The sequence below is a fragment of the Parambassis ranga genome, chromosome 18 (genome assembly GCF_900634625.1).
Source record: "Parambassis ranga chromosome 18, fParRan2.1, whole genome shotgun sequence".
Lineage (NCBI taxonomy): Eukaryota > Metazoa > Chordata > Actinopteri > Ambassidae > Parambassis > Parambassis ranga.
In genome coordinates this window covers 5,266,286-5,287,575 of record NC_041038.1, presented here as the reverse complement: position 1 = coordinate 5,287,575, position 21,290 = coordinate 5,266,286, and the positions used below count along the sequence as shown (strand labels likewise).

The following is a 21,290-nucleotide window of genomic DNA, read 5'->3' as shown; positions in this document are numbered from 1 at the left end:
GCTGACCTTGATAAAGCAGCCATGTATGGAGGGATGTATCAGGGAAAATGAATGAATAGAAAAGAGGGGAAGTTAGATTCTATATTTCCAACAGGAAGTAGGAATTACTCACTCTCCCTTTCTTTCTTTCTGCTCCTCTGTTTTCCATTCATGTTTTCATCACAATGTTTGGCCAGACTGGTTTCTGTGCAGCTGCAAGGTCATTGTCCTCCCTCCACCACCCCATCACAAGCACACCCACAATACTGATACTGATTCTAAAGTGTTATCATTTGCTGTGGTGCTGGAAGTGTGTGAAAGGTTCTGAGAGTGTGCTGAGAGGGGTCACAGGTCATGGAGTGTGTCATGTTTGTGTCAGTGTCTACTGAGAATTACTGGAGTGGAACCTCTAATATAAATACACACATGGTTAGATGTTTGTTTGTATGATTTTTAGCAGTGTGACACACACAATTTTACCTGGACTGTATATCCCAGGATGGGGTAATGATTTTGGTAATGTGAGACAGAGGGAAATACAGAGTCCCTTGTGTCCTGGAAACAATGCTTCCATTGTTGTTAAGGCTGAATGTGATAAATGGAAGGAGGGGAGTGGAGAGCCATGGTGAGGGAGCTGCTGAGAGCATCTCTCCTTGCTTGGGGTTCTGGGAGTGCCAGCAAAGTCTCAGATCCATCCAAAGCACCTATTCCCATACCTGGAGAGAATCCAGTGAATGACAAAGAGAGGAAATGTGAGAAGGATTTACTGTACAATTCTTCATAATAGTACACGCTGTTAATAGACTTTTAAGGGTCATTCAGTCTGTGTCTCATTCACGGTAAAACACAGAATCTAGAGCTTGTTCAGTTAGCAGTAAGCTTCATGCACTTTGGCACACACATGGTGCCTCTCTGAAGCACACACATTTCCCCTCAGGGCTAGTCAGTTGCTAGTAGTTAAATGTTGGGTGCTTTGATCTGTGGTCTGTGTCAGTGGTCAAATTCAGTGGAAACTTTGTACTGTGTCAAGAATAGACTCAGAAATCATGATCATGTTTTGGAGGCAACATGACGTTGATACATGTGAAGCCAAAAGACATTGCTGTAGCAAACATTGAACTGCTGCCTTATTATATTTCTCACCATCACAAAGAGGGACACTGTTGGAGGTGAGAACTCAGGCATTTGCTCTGAAAAAGGTTCATGTGGGTTTTATTGAGGCCGTTATAAGCTTGGGTTTCTATAATGACATGTGATGGAAATGTGGTCAATGGAAAAAGACACATTATGATACAGTTTAGCAGTGTGTTGGTGTGATTAGAGGTTGGGTTTGGGTTGTGGTATCAAGGATGTGGGGTCACCTAGTTTGTATGTATGTTTTTTTTAAGACCAGATGGGAGGTAGACCTTTTTGGTTTCCACAAATGTTAATGAGACATGTGCAGAGCTTGTGTTTCCCATCATTTTAGCCACTTCATGTGGCCTTTTCTTTCCTCTGTGTATCAGAGTGTTAGGCCTAGCTGCCTGACACTTATTTTTCATTAGCCCAAGTTATTAGTCATTGGTGTCAAAACAGCTACAACTTTTCCTACTTGCTTTTCATACCTCCTTCTCCCACTCCTTCCCCCACAGTTTTCAACTCCATCCGAGGCACAATCAGATGACTATTTATGACATGACCTTTGACTTTTGATTCTATCCACAGGGCACAACAAACTCATTACTGAAGACAGTCATGGAGACAAGGGAGATACAGAGTTTAGAGGCATCAGAAAGCCATTAGACTAATTCACCATCAACAAAATCTGTGTCCTAAATTCCTCTTTTCTCTGCTCTTGGCCATCCACACCACACAACTAACAGATGTATCTATTATTGATTAGCTCAGTCTCCCTTTCCTATTAGCTTGTATCTGATCCGCTAATGGACAAGCTGTCAACTTTCTGCTGAAAGATGTTTTCAGGCCAAATCCGGACACCCTCTGCTTATTTTTTCTAACTTTTTGTGCTTGTTTGAAAAATTGATGATGACAATGTGTCTAACTATCCGGACGTGTGAGAGGAAGTGTAAAAACACAGAGTCATACAGATAACAGCTGTGTAGTTGTATTGTCAAGATAAGAGACTGATAGGAAATCAGCTTTGTTAATTATCAAGCCAAAGTGTCCACATTTAGGAACACACAGTCACCAGTTTTCTCACCGTTACATCCTTGAAATCTTTACTCAGAACCTGTTTGTTCTGTTGTACAACCAACATGGTAAGGCTTTCTCAAGAAAAGGAAGTCAACAAACGAGATGTGGTTTTGACCAGTTTCTAGACAATGCTGTCTGAATGTGGTCAACTTTATATATACCAGACAAAGCATCAGATAAAAGTTGTTGCTTCTCAGAAGTCGCTGTCGGTGTGTGTGTGCATATAGGACCTATTGATCTTCCAGCTCTACCATCATGCAACCCTCGGCCTTTAGCTTGTGACCCCAGAGGTCATCAGTGACACACATGTGACACTGAACAGCTGTTGCCACGGTCCTCTGTGTGTGTGTGCCACCACATGCAGACGTTGGCTACAGCTGTGTGGTTTATGCAGTTTTAATGAGAACTGTGTGAGGTCTGTCTCTGTCTGTGTGCACGGTGGATAAAGACATGCCATGTCAAAAAAGTTGTGCAGAGGAAATGAGAGCAGTTGCAGACTTTTTGCAATTACACTGGGAAAAGAGTGCATTAAAACATATGCACACATATTGCAACAAAAAATAGCCTTAAAATATCCATGTGTGGATGTGTTTCTATTTCCCCTGAAAAAAGAGTGCTGTTCTTCTCTGTCATGCTGTTTTTACTTATTGAGCTCTGTTTGTGTTGTTTACTCTGTACCCGAGGGAGAACATCTGTAGTGGCAATATTACCCAGGTGAACGCGTGTTTATTCAATCAGGAAGGATGATATGTTTCCCCTGTTGTAAAATCTCAGCAAAAGAGAGTTTGATGTGCCACCAGTGGGGTTAATTGTGTCACATCTCTTTAAGCTTTCAGCACTTCAAACACTGAACAGATGATTCATCCTCCTATGGACGTTCGTGTTTGTAATAATCCTTCCACAGGGAGGTCAGAGGTCAGGACCAGCTACAGAAAAGCAGTCCTTGAGTGCATTTCAACCATTGCTGCTGATCTATACAATTACTAAACACATGAACAAAGCACTAGGCCTAAGTTATTAGGATAGGAGGATGCCACAGCAAAAGAGAAAAAAGAAGACACAAAATGTGTGCTTGTAGTTGACACCTCAGTGTGCAGGAAACATATTAGAAGCAACAAATAAAGATCTTGTCTCCACTAATCCAGATCCAGCAGCCAGGAAAGGAAAGATTACATACTGCTCATCATTTGCATCCATACTTAGGCCATAGCTTGTTATGTGCCTTCACGAGTACAAGTTGCTTTGCTCTAAGCCAAAACTGTTCTAGCGTGTCAGATATTATGGCTGCTGCTGGTCTTTGTTTGGTTTAAGAGACAGATTCTCTCCTTGTTTAGTCTGAATCCTCAGACCAGAATCTAAACACAGGTGAGTGTGTCTTTGAGAGAAGAAAAAATTTCTAGACAGACTTACAGGCAGTAGTTTAAAACGAATAGTCTTCATAGACTTTCTTAATATTCATAATGATTGTGAGGTTGAGAAATACTAGAGTGGACTATTTTTACTTTAGAGGTCCATGCTGTGGCTATTTTAAGTCATTTGAATATATATAACTGATATTTCTTTGTATTAAAAGATTGTCAACTGCACTGGATATGAGATCCTTATGCAACAGGATGGCTTTATTAGATCTACAGTGGCAGTACAGTCCTACTGTAAGATAAAAATAGCTGGATTGTGTTGATTCAATGACTCATTCATACAGAAACTTACTCTCTTTCTCTCCCATACACACTGGGCTTTATGTACACACCTCCTGTGTGAGGGCTGCTGAATGCTGCCGGCACTGAGCTTCTAAACCAATACACACATGCATGCACCACACACAAATTCGCACATGCTAATCCTGCAGGGCATGAGCGAATTTAGGGCAAGCCTGATTAGTAGTGCTACTGCTTATCATCCAGAGCCAGAGAGAGGGAGAGAGAGGGAGAGGGAGAGGGGGAGGTTGGGGGTGGGAGAGAAATTGGTAAATTGGGGAAGTGGAAGAAGCTGTAAACAGGAAGAACTGAAGGTGGCAATATGGATTTACACAAAGAAATTTTTTTAGCACCATTCATCAAAAATTATCCAAATATAAACACACAGCATCATACTTTAGGAGGGCAAATAATATAGACACAGAAGAAGAGTAGGAGAGCATTAGGAGATGAAGTGAGGACTCAGACAATGAAATCTAGAGACCTTTCTCTGCTCCCCCTCATCCTCACTCTCCCTCTCTCTGATGCTTTTTTTCTTCCTCCTACATCTTCTTAATGTCTTCCTGTTTTCTCCTCTCTCAGCCTTTTCTTTATGCTTGATAATCCTCCTATACCCTTAGGACTGAAACTTTATGTGTGTGCTGCTTACTAGTGAAGCAGAACCTCAAAGAGCAGGCCAACACTATCAGGGTCATATCCCTTTTTTGATGTCTTCACCTCTGAGTGAAGGAGGAAGGCTGCATGGTGGATGTGTTCTACAAAATGGGCCCACTCTCTAATAAGGCTCTTTTTTTTTAAACTAGAGTTTATGAGTCGTAACTAACAGCCCCCCCCCCCCCCCCCCAACTCAAACATGTGCTGTCCTCGCTCCTTTTGTGTATGTTGTTCAGCTTAAATGCAGAATTGTAGGAACTTTGAAGCACTGTGAGTGACAACAGTTTTGTGTTTGTTCAACCAAGGAGACAACTCCCTTATAAAGAACCAGTTGTGGGGCCACAACATATAGTAAAGATGTATGCAAGTATTTCTGCTTATGCCTAAAATGTTCCCAAATTAATTACTTGATCTAAAAGTTGCCTGCAGTGCTGTTAAACACATTCTATTTCATGTTTAAATGTCCACAGGCTTTGTGGTTTCTCAGTTTTTATAATAAGGCAGGAGCTCAGTCACACAGACACTTCTCTTAGAGGGCAAACTGGCTTTTCATTTAGATGTGCATTTCAGGGACGAAATTTGGTTTATATTTTATTATAGCTGCCATTAAAGGTCTGAGAGCGATTCCATTAGACTTGATGGAATTTGCAGGCATAGTGGCACCCTTTGCTGTTGCTCTAATACATCTAAAGGAAAGGATAAACAAGCTGGTAGAAAAAGACCTTGCTACATGACTATGATGTGTGAGTCAGTGATACTGTGGCCTTGTTGTTGTTTGTTTGTGGCCATATTTGGTATATTACACCAATGTAGTGTAGAATTTAGCCGTGACAGAGGTGCTGGTATTTCATCTTGTGGTCTAATATTGCTCCTGTTGAAGTTGTTGCTCTTAAAGAAGATGAAATTTTGTGTCCAGCACGCCTCTGTGGGTGCTGTGAGATTTAAATGAAATGCATCAAACAGCCACTGCACACACTGCAATACAATCAACTTTAAGTGTGTCCATGTCACAGACATTTTATTTATGTCTGTAGTTGTTTTATGTTGTAGCTCTCAGCTGCAGTGGTATGTAGTGATTGATGTTAAAAGGAGCAGTCCCTTTGTGGACCTTACAAGCACACTGCTTTGATGCCTATGTGAAGCTTTTTATTGACTGAAACAAGGCTGAAATTGACCATGACTGCTACAAGAGGAAGATTGTTTCTCTCTTTTGAATCTCTCTCCTGAGCTCTGTCATACGTTCTCAGCAAGTTAGACTAGGTGATCATTTGTATCGCCAGCTTTGGTGATGAATATTAAGTCTTGTGTACAGACCAACTTATAACATGTATTTGTATTTTAAATCCTGAAACCTAAGTTGTTACCTCCCTTTGCCTGATGTTAACCCTTTAACTAGGAAATGGCTCTTAAGAAGAGGATATGCCTGAATAGCTGACTTCTGTCATCAATCAAAGCAAAGACAATGAACTACATAGAAACAATAACAAGGGGTTAGCCAAACATCATACACACACACACACACGCTCACGCTCACAATTTTGGTAGCACTTTAATTGTCTGTATTCCTTTATAGACACTGTGTTTAAATTATGTCTGTGCAGTTTAAACTGTAATAATTTGGTTTCCTGTTATTGTGTAAATCCTCAGATATATTTGTTTTATTTTAACTACATATTTGTATGCACATAATTGGCAGTAAACTATATATATGTCTTCTATCTGTGCCACAGATGCATGTAAGGCCTTATACAGACAAGGCCTTAAGCAGTACCCTCTGCTCCATAGTCTGAACAAAAGAAAACATGCTTTCTGTGTGGATGGGACTTGATGCCATTTCAAGTTTGCTTATCAAATTTTCATTATCTATCAGTGGTATTATTGTGGCTTGTATTATGCCACTATTGGATGAGTGAAAAATGGCTGTAAAAGGCTGTAATTAAACACACCATAATGGTTTAGGTGTCTAAAATAGTCATGTGGACAAAGGTCTGTAAAATGTTGGACTTGGTTTAATGCTACCATCCACCTCACCTTTGTATGCAGACAATGCTGCAGCCAAACACCCATATGTATGTTGTTTTGAGATTCTATTTTTGACATGTTGAAATGACAGGAGGGTTGTCTGTCTTTGGATGACACCAGCTGTCTGCTATCACTCAGTGTAATGCATGCTGAAGTGTTAGCATGGAGCTTGGGAACCTGCTAATGAGCATGCTGTCTAACAGGACAATCTGGTGCATTCCCTTAACCTGTGAAGTACGTCTGCCCCCCAACTGCTGCTGAACAATTCACAGGAAACCACAGCTGGAAAATTGGAAAATGGCTCTGAGTGGATGATAGCGCTATAAATGTGTGTTAGTGTGGGATTGTGTTGGTTGTGCAGCTGTGTCCTGTCTCACCGTAGGGGCTGACTGTGTTTGTCTATGGTGTGTGTGTGGGTGTGTGTTAAAAGCCTGTGGGGGCAGGAGTATGCCTCTCTGCATCTCTTCTCTCCATCCCGTCAGTTTTGATTGACAGATGAAGGAGGGAGGTGTATAATTTATCACTTCCTGGTTGGTCCAGTCCCAGAGTTCCCTGCAGCTGGAGACCAAGGTTTGTCCCCCAGAGCAAAAGTCAGTTTATTAAACCCTTAATGGACACCCCTCCTCCACACACACACACACACACACTCTCTCTCTCTCTTGGTCTCCTTCCCTGGCTGCCTCTGTCATGTTTAATGTATAATGAATGAATGATTCATGGCAGGGGAGAGAATTTTGTATTTTAGGACTACTTATTCATTTATACTCACACCAGTCGCTTTTTACTGGGGGTGTGATTTTTTTTAAAGTAGCACATTTAAGGTCAGCAGGCTTTATATTTAATATGCAATCCCTCATTTCCTGGTTAAATCTGTATTCTCTCTTATTTTTAGAGTTACATCCATGACATGTCCAAACATTTGAAAAACACATTAACAGGTTAGCATAGTTATATTTTTTATATTTATTTTACTATAGGACTGTAGGACAGCTAAGGTCTTACACAGCCTTGCAACACTTCATATTCATTTTTAAGCTTCTGAACTTTACAGTGACTAATGATCTAAAGTGTGAAATGTGTCACTTGTGAGTTAAATCTTAAAAAGAAAAGTAAAAATGAATTTAAAAAAAAGAATGTTGGTTAACAAAAATAAAGCATTCATCTGACCCTGGTTGAATTTATTTTAATAAGAGGCACTTACACTATGCAGAAGCGTTAACATGAAACCAACCCTATTAGCCTCTCGGTGCCTTAATCTGCTTTATTCTACAGAACAGTGCACAAATCATAAAGGTTAGTTGCACAAACCGCTGGGCTGCTGTTGTTAGCAACACATGTCCTTTCCATCACACATCACATCACATGTCAAAACAAATTAATTGTTTTAATTAATGTATAAACAGCTGCACTTATTATCATGAAGGTGAAAAGATACAATTGAGATGAAAAAGAAGAAATTATTCTCTCTGAGCTGTGACTTTTTAAGCATGTGTGCCTGCATGTGTACATTCAGAGGTGTGTGTGTGTGTGTGTGTGTGTGTTCACAACAGTGTATGAGAAGGGCAGATGGTATAGCTCTTGGAATCATCTCCACATTAGGTGCACAGCAGGTGGCACCACCATGTGTGTGTGTGTGTGTGTTGTCATGCCCTACACAGCCAATGAGGACCAGTTACAAGGACATCTCTCCAGACCTTGCCTTTGGCCTGTGTCACTAACACTCATGTCTGCTATGCTCTCTCTGTTTTTGTGTGTGTATGTGTGTGTGTTGGTCAAGCAAGAGGAAATAGGCTGTAAAGTGATTTTGGGAAGTGTCTTTTTTATGTGGTGTGAGACTGCAGGGCGACAACAATATGAAGCAAAGGTGACAAACGGGAGCAAAATATGAAAAGAGGAAGACAGAAGATGACACTAAGTGGCGTTTGCTGTCAGTGTTTATTTGAAGTCACCTTTGACTGACAGATTGAGGAGAATGTGTTTATTCCAATAGCAGGGGGTGTAAAAAAACTTTAAATCAAGGGTGCATATCAGCATCTGTAATGTATTAGAGGCACAGTAGGAGAAATGTGTGTCTCCTCTTTCATTGATCTGATTCTTATTCCTCACATTGGCTGCTTTTCAGGAAGTGCAGGCCCTCTGCAAGCATCAGAGCTACTCTTGCTATTGGACTGCCTGAAGGCTTTTGGCTGAACAGATGGCTTCTTAGTAAATGAGAAATGACATTCATGTGAAATGTTACGGGAAACAGACACAGACTGGCTGGATGAGGGACGATGAATGTCTGTGATTCGGTTACAGGCAGATGTCAGTGTGTTGGGCTCTTTTTTTTTCATATTACAGAACCACACAGGCAGACATGCAGACAGGCTTTAAGTGGAAAACCATGTCAACACTGAGTGCCATTTATCAGAATATCCCACCGTGGTACTTTCAAGTTCCATCCACCAGAGCACAAACAGGGTACCGGTTTAAATCTTTTAGTCAGCAGCTGCCAAAATTAGTCAGTCAGACTTTACTGAGCTCCATTTATGATCCTGTTATGATTTTCTTTAAATAATTAGTACCATATAGTGATTGTAGCTAGTAGCTGAAGAAAAAAATGACCTGTTCTTGCTGTCTGTCCCTTTATTAATGCATCTAAGTGTCACTTTCTTTGCTGAGAATGCTTTTTATTTCCTAGTCTGACAGACTCTGACAAATGCCTGTATGTATGTATGTATGTATGTATATATATATATATATATTTTTATATACAGCATCTAACCCTTGAAAGAAAATTCTTAGCAATAAAAGTGTCCCCCCCCAGTTTAATTCAGTGCCGCCACAGTCCAACAGTAAATAAAAGCCTAGCTAGATATTTACAGTCTGAAATCACTCTTTTGTTTACTCTCTCTATAATAGACTACTAAATCATTATAATTTGGTGTCGTCACTGACAGGAGTAATGCCACACACTTGTAATTTTTGCATTTCTAAAATGCTGTGAACACAACAATATGGCACTGCAGGCAGAAAACACTTTCTGTTCCATTGTGGGGTTTTTGTGGAAACTGTGTGACCTATAAATTTCGCTGAATGACAGACATAGAATAAAGTGGAAATTGAGATTGTGATTTCAGACACTGATAATGTTGTTAAAATTGACTGACCTTTTTCTGCTACAGTTACATTATGTTTTTAGCACACAGTGGTGACTGAATCATTTGATGGCCAGAACAGCTTTTTGTAGTTTTTTTTTAAAACTCAGATGATCATTAAATGTACAATAAAGTTAAAGTGGTTAACACCGTGAGCCCACAGCTGCTCTGTGCACAAACATGGGTGTAGGCTCTGTTTTTATTATTATGGTGATACATTAATTACATAATTGTGCTAGTACAGCGAGTACTGTTTGAGGTTAATTTGACTTCACACGCTTCTCTCATTAGTATTGTGTTTAATCTTTTTACTGATCTGTCAGCTGGCAGAGTGTGTTTGTGTTTCGGTGGTTTTGTGTGTGTGATTGAAATGTGAGAGCCAATCACCTGTAAGTTAGACTGTCAGAACTTTCTCTTCTCTTATTGAACATGGTTGGCCTTTTCATGGAGGTCCAAAAAGGTCAGCATTGTAGCAATCTCTCTCTCTCTCTCTCTCTTTCTCTAACACACACACTCACAATTGCACAAACACATACACAGTCGTACTCTGTGTGTCTCATCAACACTCAACAACAACAAAGGAGCTCAGCTTGCATCTGTGCTCTTTTCTCTTAGCAGCTGGAACATGAGAATGCACACAAACACGCACACACACACTACTACAAACGATAGTAAAAAGGAGAAGGACAGAGAGGAACTGAAATAGAGAGCTGGAAATTTACGTAGTGTTTTTAGATCAAAGAGACAAACATGGCTGATATTACACACCATGTATAATGTAAAAGATGTATCTATAATTGAGTATACATTATAAAAATGATGCATAATTTATTTAGTCTGTTGTATTTTTCCTCCGAAGTTGATTTGAAACACAACAATGACACAATGTGTAAGATAGAGGCAAACAAATGGTTTCACATTTGATGGAAGTCAGAGAGAAAACAGCCTTAAATCAGCTTGTAGAAGAATAATAAACAAAAAGACTCAGAGATTACAGATTACAGTATATCTGTGGCTCGGATTGTGTGAGAGGGCAGGGTGAAACAAGGGTTACTCTCATCCCTCTATCCCTCATGTCTTTATCTCATGTTGGGAACATGGGGTTTGATTTACCTCATCCTGTCAACCATTTGTTCCCGCAGTCACACATGCAAAGGCGATACTCTGTTTGCCAACTTTCGCTCCTTGTAGCACTCTGAGGGCATCTTTTTAAATCTAACTTCTCTTGACTCTCTTGACTCACCCCTTCTCTCTCTTTTTGGTCCACAGATACCATTCTGGGTCAAGACACGTTCACAGACGTGGCCAACTTCAGCACCTTCCTACTGGACCGTTCATCAGGCATGCTCTTCCTGGGTGCCAGGGATGCCATATTGGCTGTGGACACCAACAAAATGAACCAACCACCACACAAGGTACTAACAATGGAATCAGGACTCCCTGTGTAATTACAGCATTTCACATTCTGTTAATACATATGGGGGAAATAGGAAGAGAAATCTTACACTGACTACTACTAAAGCTACTGATGAACAACTGACAGTGTCACTTTCCTCTGTGCCTGCTTCTCCTCCCTTCAGATTATTTGGGATGTGCCGGAGGAGAAGAGGAAGTCTTGTGTGGCAAAGGGAAAGACAGAGGTGAGAAATATTGTGTGTGTGTGTGTGTGTCTTACTCCATGCACCTTTCATTGTGCAATGCAGCTCAAATGTTATGAGTGGTTGTGATTTATGCAAACACTCAGGCACCTTCTGAGCTCCTGCAGTTGAGAAATGTGTCACCACCAGTGCACGTTCATGCCCGTACGTAGTGTCATTTGAAGTGACTCAGACTATTTACGGTTGCAGTGTCTTCCGTTAATCCTGCTGCAACCCAGGAACATCCTGAAAAACACAACAACGGCCGAGATTATATCCTGATCCTGTAGGAACAGGCTGCTTGGCTCAGTGGGGCAATGTGTGACTCAATAAATAAATAAATTTCCTGTGCAACTGATAAATATTAGCATAAACATAAATTAATGCGTACATTGGGACATAAAATTTCTTCTGTACTTATGATCCCATCCATTCTCTCCTTCTGCATGTACCCCTTCTCATTATATTCAAACATTTATTTATGTATTTATTTCTAATTTTGTCAGGGGTAAACTCCCTCCCAACATTTGTGACCCATCAGTCATCATTAGAATTTATTTATTTATTTGATAGTTTAATTATTTCTTTATTTTTTAATGGCATTGCTCCTCCATAAAAGAGTACACCAATGCTCTCTAATATGTGGCACCCTTTTGGATGCAAACTTTCCATTTACACTTACTTAAGACAAAACAGGAGTCACCATTCCTTTCTGTGAGAAATATATCCCCATTGTCTTTCTCTAAATCTGATTTCCAAAATTTGAATGGTGATATTTCATGTGGCATTGCATGTTTTTGTGTGTGTGTAATAACCCCGTGCTGTTAGGCGTCTGATGGGAAGTTCTGGGACTTAGGCCAAGGACTCCTCAGTGGTGTGTGTGTGTGTCATACTGTCACAAAGACAGTGTAAGAGAGGGTGTATGTGAAGTCACAGATGTCCAGTAACTGTCTATGGAAACTGATTAAGTAGAGCATACTGTACACTGAAGCTGTACAGCTCATTCTGCTGTGAGGACCTAACTGCCTGCAGTAAGCTAACTGTACATTGCTTCTACAATTGTTGAATTGTGTTGAGTTATATTGGGGGAGGGGGGAGTCTGAGATTAGAAAAAAAACTCATATAACCTGATAATACTCAAAATGCCTGAGTCCAAAAAATGAGGTCAAATCAAAAGATAAACAAAGCCAATGGAAGGTCAGTGATTCAACAGAAGGGAAGTGCAATTAGTTGTGACCTATTTTATACAATCTTCATCAGCACAGCTTTACACTGTAAAGAGGTAGGGAGGTGAAAGACTGATAAAGGCAGGAAAGAAAGGGCTTGTGTTTTTTTTTTGTGCAAATTGATTGGAAGATTACATGTGAGTCAGATGGAGGGACAAGGGGGAGGGGAGAGTGTGTGAATCATTAAAAGTACACTCACATATCAGGGCATGTTTGCAGAGTTAGACAAAGCTTCACTACAACCAGCAGGATGTTACTAAAGACAGGAAATCAGGGATGTTGAAATTGTAAATAAAATATTTTACTGGAATTTGTCATCATGTTCGTACTCATCATAAGGTGTTGGATATGCATGTACAAGGTTCAGCAGGTCAGTGACACATTCATCAGCCAGAAGTTGATCATACATGTTTTGGTAATTGTTATTCTGTTTTTCATTTATTGGCCACTGGTCTTTATATCTGTCTGTCAGTATATTAAGAGCAATGATAAAGGTGATGGATGAGGAAACAGATGTTTGTTTAAAGTGTCGCCTAGATGTTAATCTAGCCTTCATAATAAGATTGAGACCCTAGAAAAAAATGGGAGAAATTAAAACACTGGTGAGACAGGCAAAACTTATCTGGTGTAAGTACAAGTGAGAAAAAAAAGAAAGAAAAAGAAAACTTAGAGAAGAGAAAGAAGAGAAAGAAAACTTAATTGAGGGTAAAAGTAGGTTCTGCCATGTTCACGCACACCTCTGTAATTACTGGGAAAAGTAAATGTCAGTAAGCATGAAAAGCTTTCAGATGATCTGGGGCAGGACATCTGAAGTCGTGAAGGCTTTTAACATGAAAATGAATAATTAGACTCGATAAAAATCAAAAATACAGCTGAACAGAATAGAACCATTTGACCCACCCCATGCCAGATTGTAAATGAAGCTTATTAGAATAAATGAGGCTTGAGCCAATGAAATTGCTAATCCTAAGCTGATTCCATTGTTACCACCCTTCTCTCTCTCTCACTGGCTGCCTCGTGTAGAGCATGGCAGGTGGTGTTGGGGTGCAGGTGGGGAGGGCAGATTTGGGTGAAATGATCTGGGCATCAGAAGGGATCAAGTCCCTGGTGAGGTAGTGACTCAGGCCTGGAGCTCATCCAGGATGGCACGCAATGACACACACACACAGAGCTACACAGTAAGAATCACCTGTGTCATGGTTTCATGGTAACTGGGTTGGGACAGAGGGGGTGTTTTTTTCCATAACAGAGGAGCAATGAGGAGAGAAATAAGAAAGCATCAGCATATTATATATGCATGAAAATGAATGGTTTTCACTTTCATGTGTGGGGTGGTCTCTGCCAGTTGCTGTGGGGATCTCATGTGTCAGTCTTATCAGAATCAGATTCCTCTCCAAAGCCCAGTGTGGCTAATTTAGGACCACAGATGTTAATCGACAAAAACACACCCAACAAAGAGCATTACTGAACACATGACTTGTTTTTGATCTCTATTTTCTATATTTTCGACCTCCTAACTATTAAGTTAAACTGAATTTAAAGTCCTGCCTCATTGGCTGACTGTATTTCTGTGTGTTTGTCTCCCCCTGCAGGTGGACTGCAACAACTACATCCGTCTGCTTGAGTTTCTACCAGGCCGACGCATCTATGTGTGTGGCACCTACGCCTTTGACCCTCAGTGTGCCTTCCTGGTAAGTGTGTCCGCCTTCTTGATCCCTGTATGGGTGTGTTAAATGATATAACCAAGCATACCAGAGAGCACACACTGGCACCAACAGACTTACTGTGTGTTACCCTGCAGTGGTAGATCTATTCAACCTTTGTCAGGCTTTGGTCACACACTTTTCTCAGCAATTATCAACCAACAAAAGCTTTAAGATGTTTTGTTTCAAGTAACCTTTTCCAGCATGTACTCTAAGTGCTAATATGACTTGAGCTTTCAAGCATAATGAGAGTCAATTATGGAGATATTTAAAGCTGGATGAAAGGTCAAACTGAGACTAAGGACTTTTTTCTTCCTTTTTTGTACTGTTAACACAATTGCAATATTGTCTTTCTGTTTCCTGTCGTCCTGCAGGAGCTTTCCTCCTTCAGCCTGGAGAAAGCTGAGGATGGAGGGGTGAAGATGGAGACAGGGAAGGGCAAGTGTCCCTTTGAGCCAAGTCAGCATTACACCGCAGTGATGGCAGGCAAGTTGACCTTGTGACCTGTTCACTTACATAATAATTTACATAATAATTTTAATTTTATTGTATGAGCCTGAGGAGTACAAACTAATCTCCTTCTCTGTCTTTTGTGTAGATGGCCTCCTGTACACTGCAGCCACAAGTAACTTCCTGGGAACACTCTTCGACATCTCCCGGGCAACAGGCCCTGAGCAGGAGCGCATCCGAACTGAACAATCCATCAACTGGCTCAGCGGTGTGATGCTCGCACATTCACACATGTTGACACTTAAACAAAAAACACCCTTGGCATCTCCTGTTCCCACAGCCATGAGTAAAGTTGTGTATGACTGTGTGTGTTTATTCAGACCCAGAGTTTGTCAGCTCAGCCTTCATAGCAGAATCTGCAGAGAGGAACCCATCCGGAGACGATGACAAGATCTACTTCTTCTTCACCGAAGTGGCCAAAGAGTATGACCTTTACACCAAAGTCAAAGTTCCCAGAGTGGCACGAGTCTGCAAGGTACCCCCGCCTTTTGATTGAGTGATTGATTGTTAATTTGCTTTGACTAAATGTTTGATCTAATTTATCTCAGTCTGATCTGGGAGGGATGAAGACTCTGCAGCGGCGCTGGACCACCTTCCTCAAGGCCCAACTAGTGTGTGAGGACAAACCCAGTGGTCAGCGCTATAACATCCTCACTGATGTCTTCACCATGAAACACACTCCAGGCGACCCCAGCAGCACACACTTCTACGGGCTCTTCACCTCTCAGTGGTGAGCTGAGGAACAGACAAGGGGAACACCTTGCCTCTGTCATCATATTAATATACTCTTTGTTTTTTTTCATTTTCCTCCTAAAAGTAGCCTCATCATTGCTAAATGTTAACCATTTCTACTGTTTTCGACAGGGAGAATGAAGAATTGTCAGCTGTGTGTGTGTTCAGTCTGTCTGACATCAGCAAAGTTATGGATGGTCCCTTTAAAGAGCGAAAGAAAACCTGTGAAACCTGGATCAATCCTGAACCTGTCCCTACCCCGAGGCCTGGCCAGGTACTAAGTTGAACCATCACGTATCACTTAAACATCCATTACTACTTCCTTCTGTATTCTACTGTATTCTTTTTTAACACCATAAATGATTCTCTTTCCTTTCAGTGTTTGAACAGCGCATTAAAAGCCGAAGGATTCGAGTCCTCCCTCAAACTTCCTGACAAAGTCCTGACATTTGTGAGGGACCACCCTCTGATGGAGAACAGTGTTAATGCAGCACCCCTGCTAGTCCGGAAGGGAATCAGATACACCAAGCTGGCTGTGACTCTGACAGGCAACGGAGACGAGCGGAGAGGAACACTGCTGCATCTCGGTACAGGTGAGGAGACACAGAGGCAGGGAGGACATCTAAACAGAAAACAGAATCATACTGAGATTTGATAATGGAGATGAAAGCTGTGCATGGTGAAAGACTCAGTGTGAAAATAGAAAACACAGTATATTTTAAAGTGTGTAAAATACATTGGATAAAGGATAAAATTCATCTCTCCCTCTCTGTGTGTATCTTTTTGTTTGTGTGTGTGTCACAGACCATGGGGAGCTCCACCGGGTGGCAGTAGTGAGCCAGAATGCCACTTTACTGCAGGAGATTCCTCTCTTCAAACCACAGGAGCCTGTTAACAATATATTACTACACAAGGTCCATGAGAATCCATACACCACCCACATGCAAATATTCATCTGCTGCAACGACAAGCATCCATTTTATTACAGTGACTCATTAATCTTTTCTTATCTTTCCAGGGCCGGGCTCTGGTGGGCAGCCCTCTGTCTCTGGCTCGTGTCCAGGCTGAAGGCTGTGATCTGTATCCTAGTTGTGAGGTGTGTGCCAGAGCCAGAGGGCTAGGCTGTGTGTGGAGCACAAAGGAGGAAGCCTGCAGGCTCTCCACAGCAGAGTGAGTACTACAGAAATATTACAGTGAACTGGAAAGTGTCCAAAAATTAAAAATCAAAGGCGGGTAGCAGCTGTTAAAATGCCTTTATGTATTACACTTTGTTTTTGTGCGTCTTTGTGAAAGACTGAAGTATTTGACCCACAGTAGAGAAACAAAGTCAAGATCATTTTCTGTGTGTTTGTAGGCCTGGTCCAGGTGATGTGGTAGACGTTGCTTTGAGGAAGTGTCAGACAGAAGAAGGTAAGCGTATTACTGTTAGATCCCATACTGACTTCAAACCTACAGTACACGATTAAGAAAGAGGAATACCTGTTATATCTTTCAGGGCGTTGCACCCCATCCATTAGGGAACTGCGAGTTTCTTTGGGCCTGCGCCTTTTGTTGCCATGCATCCAGCTGTCTCCCAGACCCTGTAGCTGGGAGCACCCTCCCCACAGACACACCAGGCAGCACCACTCTGACTTGGAGGTGACGGTCACTAGTGAGAGTGTTGGAAAATACGTCTGCACATGCCAGGTACAGAGAGCACACCACAACACTCTGAGGACCCAGTTTCAAAGATCAAAATAACTCAGTCCTGACTCTCTTCATCTCCAGGAGGGGGGGCCAGGCATCATAGACCCCACCCCTTGCCGCAGAGCAGCTTACCAGCTGACGCTGGAAGGCCCCACTGCAGGAACAATGGCAGCAGCTGGAGGTCGTCATGTCCTGGCCATCTACATCCTTTTCTTCTGTGTAGGCTTTTTGTTAGGTGTATTCCTCCTCCTCTTTGTGACCCGACGACGCAGCATTTCCAATCATGGACACCACCTGCCAGATAATTCACTGTCATCTGAAAAGGGGCGGGACTTGCTGGGCTCCTCAGCGACTCCACAGTCTCCTAGCAGTGCCAGCCTGCTGTCCGAGGGATTCCGACTGACCGAAAAAAGAAACGGTACAGCAACCACAACCACGACGACAACGTTCCTCAGCAGTCCGGGTAATGGCGGTCCCCATAGCAACAGCTACAGTGGCGCCCTTTCGAACAGTAACTCCAGCAATGGCCATAGAAATTCTCTGTACGGCAACTGCAACAGAAGTAGCAGCGGGCTGAAGTTCACCTCTGAAATTTTAGCTGCAGACATGCTGGATGGAAGGACGGGGGAGCGGGAGAGGGTGAGGCATGATGGGGAAGAGAGGGAGTCAGGGGAGGGGGATGAGGTGGATGAGGGTCTAGGGGATGGGATAGGCGAAGGAATACAAGGACTAGAGGAGGAGATCGCCAGGTTTCCTATGTTTAAATCACCAGCACCACTGGCTAAGTGTGAAGAAAGCTCAATATGAAATGGTGATAAACAGTATGTCTTCAATTGAACCATTCTGCATCCAAATAAACTGAGTCCTAATGGGATGAATGCAAACGTGGCCACTGCCAAATGCCTTTGAATGGGAACTGTGGCATACAGAGAGATAATGACAGAAATGTGATAAGCTAATGTCTACACTTGTGGGAGAGAAAGACAGAAAACATGTGACAGTTGGGATAGACTTCGTTTTGTAAGTCACTCAGGATGAGAGCCACGGCTGAGAAAATGTGTCGGATGTAAATATTAAATGTAAATATGAGCAGTCTTAAGTGAACATGAATATGAGCGATTTATCGCACAATTCAAATGTAACGAAGAATCAAAGATGAAATGTCTACATGTGTAGACATGGAAAAGCCATATTGTCTTTCTCCTTAACCTTTGTTGATGTTTGCTCTCTCCGCCTCCTTCTGATGGCACTGCAAAGGAAAAGTGCACTTTTCTCTCAGCACCTCGCTCTGTCTCTCACTGTGTGTGCTTCTCTCTCTGACACACCATTTAAATCCCAAACATTGATGGAGCCAAAGGCACCAAAGGACGGCTGAGCCATTGACCAGCCCTGTCAGACTGCCATTTTTCTGGGCTTCAGACAGAAAGACGACACTGCCAGAGACTAAAGAACCATGAGTTCACAGCAGAGTCCGCAGAGACTGTGACTGGGCTGTCCCAGCCTGCACCGCTGCAGAAGCCACAAGGCCGATAGCTTCAGTGTCAGCAGTCAGATTTGTGTCAGCAGACACGGGAAACTGCCCAGATCTGTTTACAGTGACTGAGTCAGAAGGCTTATGTCAGTCTGGAAAAATGGACCTTGCCACTCAAAGCCACCATCACCTCATTTTGTGAGTGTGGATTTCAACATGAAATGTATTGTTTGTCATGCTTTTGGAATAAAAAAATAAAACTAAAAAAAAGTAGTACAATTCCTTATAGTAAAAGTGGCTGCGTGACTGGAGTTTGTCTTGAATGTGGAGATAAGGCGGATGGGTCAAACAGGAAATTGGTGTAGTGCTTCGGCTTTGCCTGTGGTCCAGAAACAAAAGAGGACACATCGAGCCTGTCATACAATTCTGATTCATATGTCTTACCTTGGGAATGTAACAGTATGTGATGCCATGAGTGTCATCCACAGCCAGGTTCTTCAGCACATCTCTCCTGTCTAATGTATTGTGTCTTTCCTGTTTGTCGCTCACACACATTTCACGTAGCAGCTGCTTCCACTGCTGTTGCTGACACATAATGCTGTGAGATGTCTGAAGTTTGCAGATGATACCACTATTTCCAGATTTTGACAACACTTTCTTTTATAAAAAAGCACATGACAGTCAGGCTATGGATTTAAAGTTGATATTATACTCATAATTCTTCATTAATCAGTGGTAAAGCAGTATTTTTGAGTTGAATGTTGTGCCTCAACACAATTCAGTGTAACAGCAGTCCAACAGTAGATGAACAAACCCGTCAGTGTCAGTGCCCACTGAAAGTATAATATACATATAAGTAAACAATAAAGAAACAATAAAGTTTTTTTAAAAAGACTTTTAGAAAAGACAAAACCTCTCACCTTTGTGTGTCCTCAGAGTCTGTGCTTCAGAGAAGCAGGATGAGGAATGAGACCAAAAAAGTCTCATCAGAATGATATAACCTGGAAACTCCCTTTGACCTGATTTAAAAGTAAAAGAATCTGCTACAGTATCAAAAATGTTGCATGTCCTCTAATATACACACAAACTAATGAAACGATGTAGATTTTTGGTAGATATATTTAGCTCCGCTTTGGATTATTTTGTGACATTTTAGGTGCAATCTACTGAACTTGACAATATCAGTCATCCAGCCAGAGGGGGGCAGTGTACTGAGAGTCTGTCAGGGAGAGGTGACATAGTGACACCTGCTGGACAGAACAAACAAATCAATTCAAACTACCACAAACAAAAAAGAACAATTTCATTTTCATCATTTATTAACAGCATCATTCTACATCAGTTTTGACGATTAAAAGCATGCAAGAAAATACATTAACCATTCTAATCTATCTTGTTGTTTCTATTATCGGCTGTAAGCATAAAATGAAGCAAAATTAACTTAATGTTTGCGATATCTAATGTATTCATTAGCAACTGCAACTTTGATCAGCACATTTTTACATCCCTGTCAGGAGCAATGCTAGTTTATATCAAACCTTGGCAGGGACAGACACAAGAACTAACATGGAAGCAACAATTCATCATGTTGCTCCTCAAGACATTTCAACTGTTTCAACTGTCTTTCCACTTCTTCTTCAGTGTCCTTGATTCCCCTGGCCAACTTTTTTTCATCTTCATCTAGCAAAGCCTGGGATTTCTTGAGATTCTCCAGTAATTCATCCATCCGGGGAAAGTCAGCAGGCAGGTCGTTCATCCCGCTCTTCATCAGCACTGTCAGTAGGTCAAAGTGGTTCAAACTGTGATGTAGCTGCTTCATATTGTTGGACAAGATCAAGTTATGCTCAACCTAATGAAAAGAATGACACACAGTTAGTTTTATCTTATGACATTAAACCTTTCATCAGACTTCTTTGTGAGAATGAGTGACATTTAAACTCACCTTTATTTTGTCCAGACTTTGCTTTGCTCTTTGGGCTTGTTCCTTGAGGTTCTCCTGCAAATCCACACAACGCAAATTGTCATGTTGACACACAGGACTACTAGCTGGAAAATAATGCATACTTTTTTAAGCAGTGCAGTTAAATAAATAATTAAATGTTTATTATGAAATAAATAATTGCATTTTCATTTCACCAGCACATCCTTGTCAAACCATGCATCTGAGAAGCACACCAGACACAGCAGAGTGAAGACCAGAAAGGGACCTTTAGTGGATCTGACACCAGCCATCATAGCTATAAGTAAAAACTAAAAGAAGATCAAGAGCAAGGAAGGATTGCAAAGGGAAAAAATATGCAATGAGATGATGGTGCACCACAGTATGTTTTATATACTGTTAATGTCTGTTAGATAAATTCTGAAATTCTGGAAAAAAGTTACCTGTGTCAGCAGCATGGCTAGACTGTGGAGACAGTCTGTTCTACAAGATTACAAGATCCATATGTTCTGAAAGGGGTACTGTACTCTTAGGTCTCTCATTTCCCTGTGGGTTGTGTTTTGCACAGATGGTGCTTCCAGTTTACAAGCTTCTGTCAGAGCAATGAAGTCAGCTGCTTGGGCACAATAGTGAGACGCAGACAAGTGAACCTGTCGCTAGCTGCTTAACCCTGCTGACAGCCTGTTTTGCCTTAGGATTCCATG

At 41.6% G+C, this 21,290-nt stretch overlaps 1 protein-coding gene across 2 annotated transcripts in view; it reads left to right on the top strand.

Moving 5' to 3' along the window:
• sema4f (sema domain, immunoglobulin domain (Ig), transmembrane domain (TM) and short cytoplasmic domain, (semaphorin) 4F) overlaps nt 1–18,884 on the top strand; it is a 48,758-nt gene extending 29,874 nt beyond the window's left edge. The window contains exons 2-15 of one of the 2 annotated variants that reach the window (XM_028429581.1): nt 10,952–11,097; nt 11,263–11,322; nt 14,138–14,236; nt 14,623–14,734; nt 14,847–14,966; nt 15,079–15,233; nt 15,307–15,488; nt 15,623–15,764; nt 15,870–16,083; nt 16,295–16,404; nt 16,509–16,660; nt 16,845–16,900; nt 16,986–17,176; nt 17,258–18,884. In XM_028429581.1, coding sequence (XP_028285382.1) covers nt 10,952–11,097; nt 11,263–11,322; nt 14,138–14,236; nt 14,623–14,734; nt 14,847–14,966; nt 15,079–15,233; nt 15,307–15,488; nt 15,623–15,764; nt 15,870–16,083; nt 16,295–16,404; nt 16,509–16,660; nt 16,845–16,900; nt 16,986–17,176; nt 17,258–17,983 — 2,465 coding nt within the window. In that variant the 3' untranslated portion in view covers nt 17,984–18,884. Of the gene's footprint in view, nt 1–10,951; nt 11,098–11,262; nt 11,323–12,755; nt 12,916–14,137; nt 14,237–14,622; nt 14,735–14,846; nt 14,967–15,078; nt 15,234–15,306; nt 15,489–15,622; nt 15,765–15,869; nt 16,084–16,294; nt 16,405–16,508; nt 16,661–16,844; nt 16,901–16,985; nt 17,177–17,257 lie in introns of those variants that run through there. The other variant, XM_028429582.1, reaches the window with a different exon arrangement.
• The last annotated feature ends 2,406 nt before the right edge of the window (nt 18,885–21,290 follow it).